The 21424-nt window shown below is 37.0% G+C and overlaps 1 protein-coding gene across 1 annotated transcript in view; it reads left to right on the top strand.

Moving 5' to 3' along the window:
- Nucleotides 1-4427: 4427 nt before the first annotated feature.
- FAM81B (family with sequence similarity 81 member B) overlaps nucleotides 4428-21424 on the top strand; it is a gene marked incomplete at both ends in the record, with an annotated part of 35420 nt that continues 18423 nt past the window's right edge. Inside the window, one exon of the mRNA XM_083356617.1 lies at nucleotides 4428-4471. Coding sequence (XP_083212743.1) covers nucleotides 4428-4471 — 44 coding nt within the window. The remainder of the gene's footprint in view (nucleotides 4472-21424) is intronic.

Raw genomic sequence — 21424 nt, 5'->3', positions numbered from 1 at the left:
TGGAGTCTCCATTTGTCTTGTTTGGTTGCTGTGCCAAACCAGACAGTTATAGAAGTACAAATGACAATAATTCATCTGTAATGTACATGGTATGGCCATGAACTTTTCTTGTCAGAAAGACATTGTCATTATTTTCTTCCAGCATCGTTTTGGTTTCCTTTGGTCCAAGTATGAATCATGTTGGATCCTTTTTGAGGTCAGCCAAGGGCAGCTAATGCTGCCAGACATTAGAACTAACATCTCACACAACCACTGATTTGGAACTGTCCCAACTCTGTTGTCAGAGCTTCACCAAGGTCACTGTAGTAAATCTCCGTCTAGAAACACAGCCAGCATTCAGGAACAAATAGAAGAGTCAAAGTAAGATTTAGCTAAAAAAGAAGATCAGCTACTGCAAAATCAGTTAGGTCCTCTATTAATAATACTTCTACAATTAAATCATTTCCCCATTTTTAAGTGGTGATGTAGTCCTTGGACTTGTCTCTGAACCTTGGATGTGAGCACAAAAGCATAGTGACTGGTCTCCTATTTTTGCTTTTGTTCTTACCAACGTCACACTCTCTCATCTCCCCATCCCAATCTTTCAAGACAGGCAAGGTTAAGAAAGAGAAGGTGCAAGATTCCAAGCATATCCTTTATTGTTGTAGGATTGGCTTATTTTGAGTTTCTTTCTCATGCTTTCAATTTTCTGAAGACAGAGTTGTTGTTTCTCCTTCTTTAACATTTCATTACTATCGTCTTTACCCAAAGAAATACATTCTTTCACACTGTGCTAAGTGCATGAGGACCCATTCAGAATGACTAAAGATCTATTTTTCAATACCCTGTTGCCTATCAGCTTATTGTACCTTCATTCCTCTGGTCAAGTAAGAGCTGAACATCCCCAGCAATTTTAAGTTACAGGTGCTGATGCATTCCATCCCTTTTAAAGGGATGAGATCTAGCCTACAAAATGCAAAGGTGTTTTTTTAACCAATCCTATCAACATTATTCTCCTATTTTACAGTCTTGATGATGTCATGCTGCCTTTTTATTGCACCTTGCTCTTGGCAGTGTAATATTCTACTCTGAGCCACTACCACATTCTTTTCCCTCCCCCCTTCATCCATGCCATTTTAATCACTGAGAATAACTGGCTCAGCAATTTTTACAGGGCTAGCTCAGCAATTGTTGTTGATTTTCAAATTTCTTCTGCACTAGGCAAAGAATAGTACCTGTGTGGACAACTGTATTGTATGCTTCTCTTAAGAAACCTGATAACAGTGAGAAGACTGATAACGAATAAAGATAGCGCTAAAATTTGGCTGCTGGTACAAATCAAAGCATTCAACTGAAAAAGAGATGAGAATTTGATGCACTTCCTTTTTTTCCTCTCCATTTCATAACCTACCCCTGGACATTGTTTGTACTATTTCCAATTATTATTTCTATTTGTGCTAGATTTCTGCAAAACAGAAATCATGTTTTTATTGCATCTAAGCCTGTTGCAATAGCAACAGCTGTTTGATCTTCAGTATATTGAATAATCGGCTGCTACTCTACTCACTAGAACTTCCTAAGTGGGCTATTGCAGTAGGAGCAGTGGCAAAACTTTTTTTCCAGCCTGTCCAGATAAATATGTAATTTCAGGAGTAATGCACAGGAGATAAATGCACGCAAATACAACCCCCACTCCATTACAAGAAGATGTATTCACTTGTTTAAAGGAGGCTACAGTATTCTGTTCATAAACTTGCACTATTCTTGCTAGCTTATACCATGCTTGCAAATCTCAACAATGCATGATATTTCCTAGTTAAGCAGGGAACCAATACAGAACTAACCATTTGGGTAGGTTTCTATTATAAAAAAAGAGAGAAGGTGTTTCTGGCAGTATGGCTTAGTAGGATGGTCATAGGAATTTCCTTCCTAAAATTCCAAATCATTTCTCTATTATTTAGGGTGATATAATGGTGCTGGATCCTATCTAGCCTCATGGATGAAAGCAACTGTGTTATCTTACAGAAGAGTGTACCAGCTCCAGAAGAGCAAAATGCAGAACACAGGATTAAAAGCAAATATATAGTAACTCATACTTTGGTAGGAGCTCTTAGCTTTCCTGCCTACTTCCAGGACTGGTTGCCTAGAGACAAAAATAAACAAAAGGAGTTTAGTAACAGTGCTGGGTGCTATGGAATCTATCTGCTGCCTTTCATGATTAACAGAAAAAAAACCATCGTACAGAATTTTTCTTTTCTGAATTTCACCCAGGATGAAGTATGGTAGCATCTCTGCCAAAGGTTCCAACAGGTATTGCTCATTTTTAATAACATTTTAAAAAGCTTCCTAGCAATCTAGAAGAATACAAGAGTGGACATTCATCTTAGATTCAGTGGAAATATAAAGGGCTTTTTTTCAGCTTTGATTTAGGATTTTCTGGGACTGAGAGTATTATTGTGATTGATTTATAGCTTTCTACAAAACTAAATATTAAAATCAAAATACAACCCCATTTTCCTTTTCTAATAGAATTGCTGATATTGGATGCCTTCAGAGGCCTTGAAATACTACAGCAATCTGTAGAAGTGATTATAATTGAAATAGGCTACTGTATGCCAAAGATATGCTATGTTTGATGAAAGGGTATTAGAAAATCACAATACAAAATTCTATTAATTTGATTGTGTTTGAACTGCTTTTCCATTTGGCTTCATTATGTTAAATTACATTAATTATATTTCTCAAAATTGTCTATATAACTGAACAAGGCAATTTATTTTACCTCAGGAAATTGGAATTTCAAGCTGCCTTTTAGCTGTTTTGAGCATGCCCCTCACAAAAGACTGTTGATGAAATACTGAATGAAGGCTTAGCTGTATGTATATTTGGCTAACTTGTTGAAAATACATATTTTTTTGTAATTGTTTGCATCAATGGTATTGGAAATATAAATAATAAATTAGTATTATGACCTTAATCAATACATTACAGTATTAAGGAAGGCCTCATAACTAAAGATTATGGTCCATAATCTACCCTGCTGTTTCAGCGCAGATTGGTAAATAGATATTTTCCAATTTTCCAGTCTAGGACTAAGAGAAAGTGAGTATGCCAAACTTATAATGCTGGGTAACCACTAAATAGAAAGAGTTTGTCTCTGCAATAATATTTTAAGAACATACATTCCATGGAAACAAGCAAACAACTAAAGCTTAGTTTCCCCTCCTTCAACATAAACAAGTCATTTCCAATACTGAAATGAAAATAAGGATACTAAAAAAAACCCCCTTAAGAGATAAACATCAGTAAGAGATGTAAGAGAACCATTTTTGTGTAGCATGAAAGCCAGCATGAAAGCATGGAAGCCAGCTGGGTGACTTTGAGCCTGTCACTCTCTCAACTCAACCCACCTCACAGGGTTGTTGTTGTAGGGGAAATAGGAGACATACATATTAGGTATGTTCATCTTCTTGAGTTGCCCAAAATGTACATTAAAAAGGCAAGATAAAAATATAATAATAAGAGCCAAACTGGTATCGTGGTTAAGGTGCTGGACAGGACCTTGAGAGTTCTAGACCACCCTTAGAGAGCCTGGGTGATTTTGGGCCAGTCATCTGATTAAAGCTCCACTATTTCTGAAAATCTTGTCAAGAAAATTGCAGGGATTAGTCCAGGCAATTGCCAGGAACCAACTGGCATAAAAGCCAAAAAAATGAATGAATGAATGAATGAACGAATGAATGAAAGAAAGAAAAATTCTCTTTAGATCCCACTGTGCTTCAATTCCTTGCATTCCTTATCACTGGACAAGCAAGATATACAAGAGTTACAATATGGTGTTGTCTGGAGGATCACAATTAAATACCACTATAATAGTATGTTTTACTAAGACGGGTTCCCAAATTTTGTCACAAGTCATAAAAATGGAATGTTCAACTTCATGACATCACCAAGGAAACAACGATGCCAGTTTTAAGCATCTTTCAGAATTGGATAACAGTACGAAGTCTTCCAGAACTGGATAACAGTCGTGTTTGCAGGAGTTGTTAGACTAATAGACATAGCTCTCTTTAGTCTGAGGTAAGATAGTTAAGTTGCCTCATGCTGTTCATGGGATTTTAAAGTTCTGCTACTTATGATTGTCAGGTTTTCCAATGAGATTAATTAGTTTGATATTTCTGTTATCAGTTTTGACGTCACAACCAATACATAGTCACTAGTAATCACTACTTTATATTAACATGAATAATCTGTATTTATAGGCTCAGACCTAATAAGATGAATTCCAGTTATTACCTTACTTATAACTAACTACTAACATTGATTGTGTTCTACATAAATAGAACAAAAAGTGATTAATGACATTTACTACCTTAATAGGCCACAATGATTAGTTTAATGAATGTGAAATACGGCTTCCTTTTTTACAGATAATACTTCAAATAAAAATGTCAACAGAGAACACTGCAGAGTTGGCTAAATACCTTGAGAAGTAAGTAAATCATAGTCTAGCCTTTCAATGATCACAAGTTATAAGTATTCCCAAAAAAAAGCAAAGTGGAAGAAAATTGGAAATATTCACTTTTTGTTAACTGTGAATTATGATTAGCTAAACTATAATAATTTAAAAGCGGCAATTCTGACTTGCATTAATAAACCTTTATTTAAAGTAATCACAGTTGTGCTTCACAAGTTGATTAGTTTAAACTAGAAAACATAAGTTTCCTATTTACAGCCATGATTACAGCCATGAGATTCAAGGTGTTAGTAATGACCTACAAAGCCCTACATGGCATGGGTCCGGAATACCTTGGGGAGCACCTGCGGCCAGCGTCAACTTCCCTCCGCCCAGTACGCTCCCACAGAGAGGGCCTCCTCAGGGTGCCACAGGTCAAAGAATGCCGACTGGTGGCCCCCAGGGGGAGGGCGTTCTCTGTGGGCACGCCGGATTTATGGAATCACCTTCCGGCCGAGCTCCAGATGGCGCCTGACCTCCGCTCCTTCCGGCGCGATCTCAAAACCTACCTTTTTGAACAAGCTGGCCTGGCCTGATGGGATGGGGTTGGGTTTTATAAATCGCTTTTAACTTTTTAATATGTATTAATTTATTCATGGGCACTGTTGTTTAATCGCTTTTAATTTTTGTATTTTGTTTTTTAATATGTATTGCCCTGTTCACCGCCCTGAGTCCTTCGGGAGAAGGGCGGTATACAAATTAAATTAATATAATATAATAATGATCTGTGAGAAAGGTTATATTTGGCCCAAGCCTCAAAGAAATATATTCCTAAAGCATTAAATTATGTCCTAGGAGTAACCAGATTCCAGAATCACATGTAACCTTCTTGTTCATTAGTTTGGATCTCTGAAGAGCTAGATTGGGCCATTTTGAGGCAAGAAACATGTAAAACGTATAAAACATAGTTTTGACAATAAAAAGCTTATAAACAAAATATTATTTAAGAATTATGTTTGTATTACACTAATTCCCTTACCATATAGCTTTCTTATCATGGCAGTTAAGAGTCTTCATCTTTTTTCTTGAAAATGCTGTCCAAAGGTATAGGCTATTTAAGTAATTGTTCAGACAATATTTCCATTACTTTGCATCTATTTAAGAACAAGTGTTGGTAACCAAGGAAATTCCTTTACCCATAACAATGTGTTTGTGGGGTGTGATGAAAAAAGTCAAATGGCAACTTCCAGGTTTTTTTATCAGTATTGCACTATTATGGCTGCCATTCTGACAATACTTCATACATCCCAGCAGTAGAATCAGCTTCTTAGATTTTACCCAGACCACTTGCCCGTTATTTATTTACCCAAACTATATTATGCTATTTATACTGCAATAAATGTTTTCATGAATTTGCTCCTATATTAAGTATATGAAAACTACTCTTCAATTTTATTTTAATTCTTTTTTGGACAAACGTCTATCAGAGCAACTCAAATTTATAACAACAATAACATTCCTTGTGATCTTTATTTTGGCAGTGTATTATATCTTAGCAGAAATAATTAGTTTACATCTTGAACACATGTAATTAACATGAGGATTTCCACAAAATTTAGCCTTGAAAATGTCTGGTACAGAAATGATTAATTGCATCTGTTTCAGATGAATAGTAGTGAATGCATGAGGGGAAAAATGAGCTAGCTAAGTATAGTACAAACTGCAAATGAATGAATAAGTAAATGGGTGCAAGGTTGTTGTAATCATTACATTGGTATTGATTTTAGAAGGTCAGAAAGTCTAAAATATTTATCCTTGACTGCAGAGACTCATGCAGCCATTCCCTCCAAAGAAATGCAATTAAGTATTAGTTTTAACTAATGAAGAGATTACATATTTATGGGCAACCCCATGGGTTAAGAACAAGTTCCTAACGTTGCCTTTAGTTTGAATTTGTATGCAAGTCGGAATTTGTTTATCTATGGAGATTCTCAATCATTCAGGTCATGGTTGTCTCAAAGATTTTTCCCCCCAAAAGGCCACTGGACTTTCTTGGGTCTTTTTTTGAACTGAAACAAACATTTTCAAAGTAAAAAAACTAAGAAAGTCCAGTTGCCTTTCAGAGAAAGCACCTTTGAGTTGGAATTTATACTTACAAAGGGACAGCCTATTACTAAAATTGGTGGGCAGTGTTGTCCTTCCTCAAGTTTTCAAAAAAAATTGAAATCTTTTTTATTATTTATTTTTATAGGGTTAAAAAGGAAGGTAGGGAAATGGGGATTTGGGATAGGGTAGAGGAAATATTAAGGGTAAGGGTTGGGGTTTCCCCCAATAACATTCAATATTTGGCAAACAGCATGTTGTCTGGGTAAATATATATAAATAAAGATAATTAGGCTAACAATAACACTGATAGATATCATAAATTATCAAAAACAATACTAAATTTTCAATGTATGATAACATTCTTAGTCAAATAAATTCAAAGTTGCACATCACATTCCTTTCTCTTTAACTTGTTTATCTAGCCATTGATAAAATTTATTCCAAGTTCTGTAATAAACTGAATGCTCTTTCTCTTTAATCTCTAAGGTTAATCTATCCATTTCTGCACAATCTAATATTTTCTTAATTAACACTTCTTCAGTTGGGAACTTTTCATTTTTCCAATATTGGGCATACATAATTCTCTCTACTGTCAATACATGTAATGTTAAGTATCCACTCTCCTTATCATAGTTAGGGCTTATCATTCCTAAGAGAAACAATTCTGGTTTAAATTCTATTTGTTTTTTAATCATCTTCTCTAACCATACATGTATCTTAAGCCAAAACCTTTTTGCTTTAGGACATGTCCACCAGATATGATAATAAGTACCTGGTCTTTGCTTACATTTCCAACAAACATTTCAAGTATTTTTAAACATTTTAGCTAGTCTCACTGGTGTCATGTGCCATCTATAAAACATTTTATACAAATATTCTTTATATGATACAGCTTTGGTTAATCTAATATTTCTATCCCATAGCTTTTCCCACTCTTCAATCTCTATAGTATGATCAACATTTTTTGCCCATATTATCACTGTTTCTTTAACTTGTTCCTCCTCCATCTTTAAGTTAAGCGGTAATCTATAGAGTTTTTAATCAGTTTTTCATCTGTTTTTAACAATGTAAGATCAAGTTCTGTCTGTTCCTTATAGAGCCCCATTACTTTCACGTCTTTTTCATATCTCGATTGAATTTGTAGATATGGCCACCATGGTAAGTCAATACCTTGTTGTTGTAAGACTTGTCTAGATTTCAATCTTCCTTCATTATTCAGTAAGTCTTTATATGTTACAAGTTTATCATAGTTAATTAAGTTTGGGTAAGCAAAAGCTTCCATTGTTGAGAGCCATTCAGGTATCTTAGTATAATTTTTTTCTTTTATTTTTTCTCATTCTAAGAGTAGTGCAATTCTTATAGCATAGTTCTGAAAATATCTATGCGCTTTATTCTTTCCATACCACAGAAAGGCATGCCAGCCAATCTGCAGGTCATGCCCCTCTAGGTATAGTAATCTTTTGTCTCTAAGTGTTATCCATCCTTTAATCCACATTAAAATAGCTGCTTGGTAATATAACTTCCACTCTGGAAGTCCAAATCCTCCCTTTTCTCTAACGTCCTGTAGCAATTTCACTTTAATTCGTGCTTTCTTCCCTTGCCAAACAAATTTCAAAATTATGGTATTCAGTTCATCAAAGAAGGCTTTTTCTCATTTTACCGGAATGGTTTGAAATAAAAAGAGTATTTTCGGCAAGATATTCATTTTAACTGTAGCTATTCTCCCCAATATTGACAGTTGGAGATTTTTCCATTTTTCTAAGTCCAGTTTTATTTGTTTTAATAGTTTTGTATAGTTGTCCTCTTTCAGTGTTATACATCTTGCTGTTAAATGAATTCCCAAGTATTTAACTTTTTTAACTATTTGAAGATTTGTTTTTCTTGAAAGTTGCATTTTCTGTTTTTCTGTTAAGTTCTTTGTCAAAACTTTGGTCTTTTCTCTGTTTATTATCAGGCCTGTGACCTCACCATATTATTCTATTGTGGTCAACAGTTTTGTGCTTGTTTCCAGAGGTTCTTCCACTATAAAGACCAAGTCATCCGCGAATGCCTGTAATTTATATTTTCACCCTTTATCTCCAGTCCTTTCATCTCAAACTCTTGTCTAATATTTCTGTTCAATACTTCCAATGCTAATATGAATAGCAATGGTTATAAAGGACATCCTTGTCTTGTGCCCTTTTTATTATCAAAGTTTTCTGTATAGTCTCCATTTATAATTACTCTAGCAGTCTGTTTATCATAAAATGCATAAATTGCATTCATGAAGTTTTCTCCAAAATCCATTTCCAAAAGTTGCTGAAACATAAATTGCCAATTTAAGTTATCAAACGCCTTTTGCGCATCAAGAAATATGCCTGGGTGGGCCTCATAATACACTAAAACGACCAAGATTGTTCTTAAATTGTATTTTATCTGTCTTTTAGGCAGGAAACCATTTTGATCTGTGTGTATAAATTCAATCAAAATTTTTTTAATTCTTTCTGCCATTATCAAAGCGAAAATTTTATAGTCTACATTTAGCAATGAAATTGGTTATAATTTTTATATGTATCAAATCTACATCTTCTTTGGGAATTAAAGTAATATTAGCTTCAGTCCATGTCTTTGATATTTTGGTTTTCAGAAGAATTTCATTACAAAGTTCTTTTAAGATCGGAGTAAGCACGTCTTGTAACGTAATGTAGTATTCTGCAGGCAGTCCGACTGGCCCCGGAGTCTCTGGGGCAAGACTCCAGAGCTTTCAACATTTCTTAATGTTGAAGCTGTGCAGTCCTTTTAGGTACCACTGAAAATAGGCTGTATATTAAACACATACAGCCTCAGCAGTTCCTCTGCTCAAAGTAGAAAATGCTGACCACAATTTTTAGTGATAGGCAGCCCATTTGTATCTAGCAATTGCCCTTAAGTCAGATGTACTTAACCCAGGGATTGCTTGTACTGAGTTTTCATACGCATCTTAGGACTTCAACGCCCAGAATTCCTCAGCCAGCCAACTTTAAGACTTGTGGGCTCCAACTGCCAGAATTGTGGACTTCAACTCCCAGAATTCTTCAGCCAGCCAACATTAAGCCATGGCTGAGGAAATCTGGGAGTTGAAGTCCACAAGTCTTAAAGTTGCCAAGTTTGGAGACCCCTGCAATGACAGTTCCTTTTTACAGATGGTGAAGTAGAATCAGCGTTCATTTTCTTCAATCTTGCTGTGGCAGGAAAGTAACTCTGGGAAAGAGAGGGGCATCTGTTGGGCAGTATTTCATTGCTACTGAGCCATGTTGTTTGGCCTCCGTGCATCTGCTTAGAATGGAGTATGAGCATTTTGGATTAAGTCTCCCGGTGTATAATTTTAAACCTAGTGAATTTTCATTACTGTGTTACATCACCCAAAGGGCATAAATAATGTGGAGGCATGGTGACGCAGTGGTTGCAATGCAGTATTAATGCTACACGCAGACAGGAGTTTAATCCTGACCAGCTCAAGGCTGACTCAGCCTTCCACCCTTCCAAAGTCGGTAAAATGAGAATCCAGATTATTGGAGGCAATATGCTGACATTTATAAATCGGTCAGAAAGTGCTGTAAAGCACTATGGGGCACTATATATATCAAAGTGCTATTACTATTAACTGATTTAGAATCTGAATAGAGTAAACCTGAGTTAGGGTTTGGGTGGGGGAACACCTGAAATTTTCAGGGATTTTTGCTAGAATGGGAAGTTTAAAAAAATCATAAAGAAAATTGTAACAAGCTACTTTTCAAATGCTGCCAAACAAGCCACCAAGAATTGAGTACAACTTAAGTGCATCTTTTATCTTTTTATTGCAAAGCAATATTTACCTTTTTACATTAGACACAGGGCACCAGGGGCATGCTGCGATTAAATCATTTAGTGTCTAGCTTCTAAGATCCTGGAACTGTGGATTCATGTATAATTAATTCCCCAATTGAGTTAGGATCAAGCTGTTTGAAAAATGAATATAATTTAGCATTGTTCCTGTCAGTTTACAGACAGACAGATTATGACTTGTTTACACAAGTCTGTGTGCGTTTAGAACTACTGCTAGCATTAATGACTGCTGTTTAAAGACCCAAGTCCCCAATGCTAGGGGCGGTTTTATAACATTTGCCACCTCTATGATTTATTTTCCTTTGGGGATTTAAAAAGCAGATGCTGTTGCTGAGATTTTTTAAAAATGCTTTGATTACTAAAAAAAATGGAAGGATGCTGTATCCCGATGGTGAAAATATAAAACTAGCTAGATAAATACTAGAATAAGAGTGAGGACTATGAAGTATTACAATCTTCATAATTATATTAGAAATTTATTAAAGAAATTGTCTGAAAATTCATAGTCCTCACTCTTATTCTAGCATTTATCTAGCTAGTTTTATATTTTCACCATCGGGATACAGCATCCTTCCGTTTTCAGTGGTATATTAGATAGTGTTTCAGATGTATCTATATTTAATTCCAAAGCTGAACATCATTTTGTAAACAAATAGCTAGGCCTTGGGTCCTGATGCCCAAATTCCAAATTTATTTTCCAGGACAATCTTTCCCCGTGTGGTACCTACCATGTGTGCTGTTTTTTAAATGCTATAAATTTGCTCAATCTGGTTGAGAATTTTCGTTGAACACATCTAGAGGTTCTGCTTGGAAAGATTCTTCTAGAGTCCTAAATACATTTCACCAACATTTTTTTCTCATAAGTTATATTTTTATATTATAGAAGTTCTGTGGCCTTTATTGCTGCCAACTGATTTTAATCAGTTTAATTCCCACACTGGTATAATTTTTAGAGAGAAGACATGCTTGTGAAGTGGAGGATTAATTTTCACCTCAGCGTACTACTAAAATCTCTCCTCCAGCTTGGAAGCTAAGGAAAAAATGCCTTCCACTTGTGTCAATGGCTGGAGAAAAATATTTCTCCCAGATCTTAGAGACAGAGACAACATCTTTCAGTTCAGACATGGAAGTCTTTATTGATAACTGTGCTGTGGGAGAAAGAAATGCAGAATCCAACTATCTAAAGCATAGTAATATGGACCTTATGTAAATGAGCTAGAACAGGGATGTCAAACTGCTGGCCCATGGGCCGGATGCGCCACTCAGAAGACCACTCCAGCTCCAGCAAGGGGAAAAAAGTCACGATATGTCATGACAAATCACATGACATGGCAAGTTTGACACCCCTGAGCTAGAACAAAACATCATAGAATTGAAACATACCAGAACAAGACAGTTCAATAAGGAGCAGTGAATTTCTGTTATATTGCTGTCTATCTCATCTCATCTTCCTTTTCCTGAATCTTAATTTTTTTCTATTGAATATGAAGACTAATAAAGAACAAAGCTAGTGCTTTCTTGGCAGTCCTGAGTTTTCTTTAAATAGTATGAGTCTGGTAGCAATTTTCAAAATCAGGAAAAGATTAACTTAGTGAAAATGAAGAATGCATTTTTACTAAAGAAGATAATGTGATTTTAACATGGTATCCTTCTTTGTATACCTAAGTAAATCTTGGCTTGTCCATGCATACAGGAGAATAACTAATCTTAATCTCTCTCTATGTGTGTGTGTCTGCCTCTCTCTCTCTCTCTTCCTCCTATCCCATCCATAGAAATCTGGTGCTAAGTGTAAAGCTTTATACTATAGCCTGCTGTTCTAAACTCTAATATGTGAATGTGAGTTAGGTAAATGGGAAAATGTCACAAGTATGTGCTACAATGAGAGATACCTTCAAAAAGTATAAATGAACAAGATGGAGAACGTTATTTTAACCAACCTGCCTTCTCTTCTCTCTTCTTAGGTTTCCTTTTATTGTATATGCTATGCAATCCATGCTCAGCCTTCCTCTTTTTTTGTTCCCAGAGACCTGCCTGATTCTTTTACACTGTTCTTGTTCATAAGCTTCTGACTGTTCTTTTATTTATTTAGTTAGTTAATTTTATTCGTTTATAACATAAAATGTGAAAATATGGTAGCAAAGCAAATAATAGGGGACAACAGTTGAAAAAGGTGTGAAAAAGGTGGCGGGGGGGGAGAGAAACAAAAGACATTGACTTCTGATTCTCTCTGTTGCAGTAAAATCAGACATTAAAATCAAATCTCAACTTTTTACCTTTCTATAATAGCATGCACTAGCCATTTCTGTATCGGCAAATCAGTCTAATCGGTAAAACCCCAAATCATAATATCATCTTTTTTCAACTCAAGCACAAAAGTCCAGAAGCAGTTTCCAAGAAGAAACAAAATTACTTATGTTGTTTTCTTTTATCAGTACAGTCAGTTTGGCCATCTCTGCTAATTCCATCAGCTTTTGGAACCATTCATCCATGGTAGGAATCGAAGCATCCTTCCACTTTTGTGCATAGAGCAGTCTTGCTGCCTTCACCATATATAAAATCAGAGTTCCAATTTTTCCCCAGTTCTCTTTCCATTAGGCCCAGAAGGAAGGTTTCTGGTTCAATCTTTATGTTCACTTTAAGAATTTTCTCCATTAATATATGAATCTTACTACAATATTTCTTTGCCTTATCACATGTCCACCATATGATAAAAAGTCCCTTCTTTACATTTACATTTCCAACATTTATTTGAAATACCTTTATACATTCTAGATAACTTATTTGATGTTAAATACCAGAGATACATCATTTTGTAGAAATTTTCTTTTAGGTTATAATTTAATGTGAATTTTAAGCCTTTTTTTCCACATATTCTCCCATTATTCAAACATCACATTATACCCAAAATTCCTTGCCCACTGGATCATACAGTGTTTTACATATTGATTTTCCAAATTCAATTTTAATAACGTTTTATAGACCTTGGCAATTATATGATCCATAATTTTCCTGGCTCTTTTAAGTTCTTTCCCTCCCTCTCTAGCTGCCATTTCTTCCCAGTGTCTTCCAAGCATTTTGTATTGCCTTCTCTGCAATAATAACTATAGTTATTTTACTATGAACTGAATGGAATTTATGGAACTAATTATGATTAACAAATTAACTGAAAGGGAAATGATTAAATTTGGATCAAGAGCTGGGTAGAAATTGGGAATTTAATTAGACTTCCTAAGTTGAGTTGACTTGGTTTTGGATCAGAGTTTTGTATAGGTTTTGAAATGCTCCTTTTGCCATTTTTAGACTGCAAAAATGTTTAGTAGAAAAAACAATAACAGCCATTTGTTTTTATAGATTTTATTTTTTCATATCCACACACACTATCACAAATTAATTGTAGCTGAAGAGAATAATTAAAGTGATGCAAGAGTGGCTGCAAAGAATTTTATTTTGTATTTTGTGGAAATTATGTGGCTTATTGGAATTTAAACATAGATTAATCATAATTTATGAGTTTGTATATATATATAAATATAAGATTCTTTGGGCATATTTTATGGAGATTTGTACTATTTGGATCTACTTCCTATTATTGCCTGCCAATCATGGCTGGAGTATTGGAGGATTTTTTTTTTACCATGGAAGGTTCCTGATGATGCCAGAGCTTGATTTATGGTGATGGAGAGGGTTAATGTCATCCAAAATCAGCAGAAAAGAAATACATGTTTCACTTTGAAACCTAATAACTTTATTTTAAGATATTAGGGAAGAGAAGCCCATTAAATAACATATTAATAAAATGCTGAACAGATACCTAAGAAAATAAATGCAGAATTGGCTGTACATATTCAGTATTTATTCAACTGGAAGAGAAAACACATCTATGAGCTATGAATTTTTAAAAAAATACTGGGTATGTTTTAACCACAAAAAATGTCCTAACTTATTAACATTTGATTTAATCCTAATATGGTGGTTGCCTTCAAGTATTTGAAGGACTTGTCATGTGGAAGTCAGAGCTGGCAGTTGTTCAGAGTTGTTCCAGAAGACAGGGTAAGAAATAATGGTTCATATTACAAAGAAATAAATTTCAGTTTGCCATCATTGTACAAGAAACAGGATGTCCCATAGGTGATAATGTCTCCTTCACTATAGGTTTCTAAACTGAGACTTGATGGACTGGATTTGTCAGAATTACTCTAGTAACTGATTCCTGAACTGTGCAGCGGATTGGACCCAAGGATCCCTTAGTGTTCTTCCAACTTTCCATTCTCAGATCCAGACTTTAGTGGATAGATCCATAATATTTGGTCTTCAGGTTTGAACAGTTAATTTTCTTCACATTCAATCTGAATGTATAAGCCTAATGTGAACCCTCCTAATTTCATGTGGGGTTGTCGAAAAGGAGAAATGGGGTGGGCTGGCATGATTCATACCTGCAAACTGGACATGCTTTTATTGTGGATCAGTTAACTCTTAGATTTGGCTGCATCCCATAGTTTTCTCTTGCAGTGGATCATCAGGCCTTCATGGGAAAAAGGAAATTCATCCCTCATGTTACATAAGGTGAATGCTAGTAATACAGTTTTGATTACCCTTTGATTTTCCATAAATTATTCCTGAAAACAGTTGCTCCAAACTCGGCTTTGTAAAAAAAAAAATTGCATTGTACGGATGTTTTAATTCATGATCTTGAAATCAAGTATTCAAGGAGATACAGGGTTATTAGAGGGCAATGTTTATGAAGAATGTCCTTTCTTTTTTCCCCTTGCCACTTTTGAATGTGACCTTTTAGGTTGAGTTTAATGACAACAATTGCCTAAAGTGATAATACTTCAATTGTGGGGAGATGGAACTAGCATGCAGACATTCTGGTGAAATGTTGATTGCATAATCCTGAAAACAAGAATAGAACAATTTTAAGACAATCAATTTTTAAGGCAGCCAAAACTGAGAAGCTTTTTTCAACCCTTTCCTTGGCTAAGATTACAATTTAGGTACCTCCAAATAATTTGCATCCACCAGGCTCAATGTAAAACTCTTGCCTTTTTCCAGCTAGAAAGAGAAGAAAAAACCCATTTCGAGCTCTTATCTCTATCAATAGCAGGTGCCATTTGAGGGGATGGGGAGGAACAGGCTTCAACTCAACCCGGACAAGACTGAATGGCTGTACATACCGGCATGTCAGGAAATTCAGATTATTCCATCTCTTAATATTGGGGGTGAGTTATTACCCCCCGTAGATAAGGCTCGCAATTTGGGTGTCCTCTTAGATTCACAGCTCTCCTTAGAAGATCATATAGGAGCTGTGACTAGAGGGGCCTTCGCCCAGGTTTGTCTGGTGCGCCAGTTGCGACCCTATCTGGACCTGGATGCCTTGCGTACAGTCACTCATGCACTTGTGACCTCTCGTCTAGACTACTGCAATGCTCTTTACATGGGGCTGCCCTTGAGAACCACTCAGAAGCTTCAGCTGGTACAGAATGCAGCTGCACGAGTTCTTTTGGGGGTCTCCCGATCCTCCCATATTACACCTCTGCTCCGTGAGCTGCACTGGCTTCCAGTTGCCTTCCGGGTGAAATTCAAGGTGCTGGTGATGACATACAAAGCCCTACATGGCATGGGTCCGGATTACCTACGGGAACACCTACTACCGGCGTCAACTTCCCTCCGTCCTGTGCGTTCCCACAGAGAGGGCCTCCTCAGGGTACCACCGGTCAGAGAGTGTCAGCTGGTGACCCCCAGGGGGAGAGCATTCTCGGTGGGTGCACCAATCCTTTGGAACCGCTTACCGGCTGAACTCCGGATGGCCCCCGACCTTCGCTCCTTCCAGCGTGATCTAAAAACTTATCTATTCGAACAAGCCGGCCTGGCCTGATGGGTTTGGGTTTTAACATTATTTTAACTAACCTACAACATTGGGCACAATCACCTAACTTTAAATCTTGTATCCTGTATTCTTATTTTTAGTGCCCTGTACACCGCCCTGAGTCCTTCAGGAGAAGGGCGGTATATAAATCAAATAAATAAATAAATAAATAAATAAATAAATAAATAAATAAATAGGAATCCAGATCTGTATTATCTCCCTGTCCAACACTTTGGAAGCTTTTCCTTTTTCCAGAAAGAAACCTCTTAACGTACTGGACATGAGCCCAGCTATTGAGACTTTGAAATGTACAAAGGCCTGTTAGAGTTGTCCATTGAATTGAACTTGCACTTACAGCCCAATGAGACTGCTGGGATTTCAAGAACTTATCCCTTCCAGTCCATTTCCTCTTATGATCTACACAGTTCCTGGTCAACTGAATCTAGATCAGAGAAGAGAACTGAATAACAATGTCCATCCTTTGAATTGATCTGAATCCCAGCTCCAGGTGAACCATGAATTTAGGATGCCAGGAGTCATGTTGAAATGACGCAGCCAAGAAGAATTGATGCCTTTCATTATGCCCTTTCATGAACATGTAGAGGCTGTCTACTACCAATTCTTGAGAAACAGGAAAGTGTGACATACTTATCCTTTCTGTCCTCCTCCGACTCCCAATCTATATGTAGGTTACAATATAATATGTCTCTCTGTGTATTTTTCCACTGTCTCCTGCTGAACTCCTGACTTAAATGCATTCACCTATCTTTTCCCTCCTCGACAGTTTATTGAGATGACTCAAAGAAATGGTTCTTTTCCTTAAAAACTGTAGTGTCTATGTTGTTCCATTTCTAGCAGCCAGGGATTTATTCACTGCTGTTGCCTTAGTGGTGTTTTAAATTCTACTCCCCACTGATTATTATTATTTTCCTCATTACCATTTTCTTACTTCCACCACTGAGTGCTTTGTGGGTTTTTTGTGCTTTCATCGCTATTCTCCTAAGCTATTAGGGGAATATGTTTTAAAGGCTATTTTCCAAATTGGTTTGCAAAATAGTATTTAGATTATAAATCTTACCTTGTGTAAAATAATGTGAGTATGCTTGGGATAAAAGTAAGCTTTCATTGTACATGTGGCATGCTGTCCACATTGTGCCAGAACAGCTCAGTACTTTCTTTACTTTGAGCAGGGGATGTTATATATGGCGTGAGCTGCTAAACTGATGTCTAATTCTCTCATTTTTCCAAAAGCATTTTGGGAAAGTTTTGATTGACCAAAGCAGGGGTTCCCAACTTCCAGTTCGTGGACCAGCACTGGTCCGCAGCATGTCAGAAACCAGGCTGTGCAAACAAGCAAAGCCCCATCTGCAGGATGCAGGCAGCACATGAAACCATGCCCCCACCAGTCCTTGGAAAAACCTCTCTCCATGGAATCAGTCCCTGGTGCCCAAAAGGTTGGGGGCCACTGGACCAAATTCATGACAGGTGGCAAAGGCCCATTTGATAACAACCAAAATGACAACAATATGTGAAAGATTGTAATTTGAAATGTAAGATGAATGTATTGGGTAAAGAACATGAAATAATGACTTCATCAAAAAATATTTCTGTTGTGGGTGTCTGTAATCAAGAGAAAGGGGAAGAATGCAATGGAGCTGAACAAAAATGGTATGATCTAGTGGAATGATCTGATTAATATATGAAAGAGGTGAGGGTATAGATTTAATTACATATGAAAGAGCTGAAGCATTAATATATGCATAAATAGCTATATATAGTACATACATATAAAAGGAAGAAATCCTATTCATTCGAGGCACCAAACAGTTTCTATCAGCTAAGTATATAAATTAAAATTTTGCTATTGGCTTTGAAACACTTGGGTGTTGGTGATTTAATAAGAATACCTCAGCATCTCCATCATGAGTGCTTATCAGACTCAAGATTGGGTGTATTGGCTCTGATCAAGAGGGCTTTTTAAAAGAATGTGTGAAACAGATTCAATCTCAGAATTCAAGCAAATACATACAGGTAGTCCTCATCTTAAAACCACAACTGAGCCCGAATTTTCCATTGCTAAGCAAGACAGTTGGTAAATGAGTTTTGCCCCATTTTACGACCTTTCTTGCCTTAGTTGTTAAGTGAATCACTGCAGTTGTTAAGTTAATAACACGGTTAAGTGCATCTGGCTTCCCCATTGGCTTTGCTTGTTTGTTTATTCATGTCAGGAGCATCACAATTAAAATAAGGCATACTACGGTATACAACATAAAATATAAAATATAAAATACAAGATTAAAGTATGTACAAGTTAAACAGATCATGCCCAGAAACTAGCAACATTAATTATGTTCTGTTGCACATATGTTCTGGGGTCCTTAAGTGGGCACTGATCGGGATACAAAGAACAGGTATATATGTGTGGTATTGTCTACATGTCACCATAATCGCAAAGGGCAGAAGCCACCAGAGAGCCCCATTTGATCAGAGTATCTCTGGGTCTTGTTGTCCCCTTGCACAGTCTATCCAATTGTTTCTATACTTCCCAGCTTTTGCCAGACCCAGGTGCCAGCTCCTCCATTAGTTTTGCCCAATTTTGGTTCTTTGTAGCTTTCCATAGGTCCACTCTCTGCTTTTAAATTCTTCAAAGTCTTCTGTTGACCTAAGGAAGCTGAAAGGAACCTCCCTGATGAATGTGTGTTATTAACACAATTGGGTATCCTCTGGGCAACAGTTTATACCTGGTTAATCCTTTCAATCCAGAAGCACCTGAAGGGTAGTGAGATGTTCATTCCCACCTGTGGCCTTGTTTGTCAGAAGGTCACAAAAGGTGATCACATGACACCTGGACACTGCAACCATCATAAATGCATGCCAGTTGCCAAGCATCAGAATTTTGATCACTTGGCTACGGAAATGCTACAAGGGTTGCAAGCGTAAAAAGTGATCATATATCACTTTTTCAGTGCTGTTGTAACTTTGAACAGTCACTAAATGAATGGTTGTATGTTGCCGACTACCTGTATTCAATCTTCATAGGGTTGTTGCAGTATGACATATCAGAAAAGAATTCACTCCTATTTTTATTTTAATGAGGCTGAAAAAAATCTGGCAAAATGTTTTAAAGAGTTTTGGTTCAATTTCCGAAGCAATGGGGGGAAAAAACAACAATTAAAACTGCCTTTTATTCTGTGCCAAAAAATAAGTCTAGAGCAGTTATTGAGCAATTTAAATGTGAAGGGATTATAGAGCAGTTGCCTTGATCAATATGAATCTAGGAGGCCTAAAATGAATGTTATAAATTAATTGACCGTTTGTAATCTCAGCATTTTATACAGGGATTTACTAACCTCATGAAAGTTGCTGTAAAATAAAGAAGGATAAAGCTCATGAATCAGAACATGCACATTGAAGAAGTTATATCAACTATTAAAAAGAATATAGTAAACCCTAATGGACTGCACTAAGAATCAGGCTGTCCTAAACTAATCCAAAGAAATCTCAGGGTGATTTGAAAACATTTCCACAGCTTCCCAAAGAAATACATTTTGTGTGCAGCTGCATAAACATTATTGCTGTGTAGGCAACTGCACACCCGCTTGCCAAATGTGAACATACTTTATGAAGAAAAGGTTTAATAGTGGGAGTGATGAATTGAGTTTTCAATGTCAGAGGGAAACAAAACTGTATATGTATTCTGCCAGAGGCAAAAGGGACGATTGCCTCTACCTTTTTTCTGGTGAATATATTGCCAGCTATTATGGCACAATTTTTACTAGCTATTTAATCATAGCCTAATAATTTGCCAATTCTTTGTTGGACATTTAGGCCTAATTCTAGAAGACAAGGCAAAAGTCCTCAACTTACAGTCACAATTGTGCCCAACATTTATGTTGCTAAGTGAGAAATTTGTTAAGTGAGTTTTGCCCCATTTTACGGCTTTTCTTGCCACCTTTGTTAACTGAATTACTGCAGCTGTTAAATTAGTAACATGGCTGTTAAGTGAATCTGGTTTCCCCATTGACTTTGCTTGTCAGAAGGTTGCAAAAGAGACCCTGCGGATGCTGCAACGGTCATAAGTGTAAAAAATGGTCATAAATCACTTTTTTCAGTGCTGTTGTAACTTTGTACGGTCACTAAATGAATTGTTGTAAGTCGAGGACTACCTGTACAGACATTATTGTACAAATTGAAAATTTTGTATTAGCTGTACATGGAAGAATTCAGATAATTAGAAATCGCATCTCACTAATGTCAGAGGCAACAAAGCACTTCCAGGCTGAAAGGATTAGCCAATGACATCGCTGTTGCCCGGAGAAGCCCAGATGGGGGCTCCTTTCATGTCCCCAGTAGAAGCTGGAGTTGGACCTGGGAGCTGACCCCGTCCCACGGCAGTACTCGGGTCTCAAACATGAGCTTGTTGCTTGTCAATCCTAACCAGTGGTGGGATTCAAATATGTGAACAACTGGTTCTCTGTGTGGATGCTGCTTCTGGAAGTCCATTCTGGACCTGGGCAACAAGAAATTAGCTACCGGTTTTGCTGAAGTGGTGCGAACCGGCTGAATCCCACCACTGAGCCTAACCACACAAACCACTGTGCTTCTATGACTGGAAATAAGTTTGTCCCCTAATCTTGGAACCTGGAATTAGAATTCTGCTGAAGCTGAATAGAAAGTTATTTTCATATTTTCACATTTTTAATTATTGCTACTAAAATATTTTTATGGTTTTATGGCATATTTTTAACTTCTATGGATTGGTCTTGGACAGACATGTCAAACACAAGGCCTAGGGGCCAGATCCGGCCCGTGAAGTGGTTTCATGCGGCCCGCAAAGCCATCCTGGAAACAGTGAGGGAACGGCCCCCACTGCCTTGGCCCTGGCCCAGAGACCCTCCTTCTGCCAGAGACCCTCAGATCTGTCCCACTCCTGCCCAGGCCCCCATAGGCACCCTTGATGTGAACGATGTAGAGCTGGCCATGCCCACCTAGTAGGCCATACGCACTCTAGCCATGCCCACCCAGTAGGCCATGCCCACCCAGACCATACCCACCCGGCCCCCTGAGGGCAACCACAATGCTGATGCAGCCCTCAATGAAATTGACTTTGACACCCCTGGTCTTGGACCATAAATAAATAAATAAATAAATAAATACATACATACATACATACA

The sequence above is a fragment of the Vipera ursinii genome (genome assembly GCF_947247035.1).
Source record: "Vipera ursinii genome assembly, chromosome: 2".
Classification (NCBI taxonomy): Eukaryota; Metazoa; Chordata; class Lepidosauria; order Squamata; family Viperidae; genus Vipera; species Vipera ursinii.
Note: the sequence above shows the minus strand (reverse complement) of the source record. Positions and strands in the feature narration are given on the sequence as shown.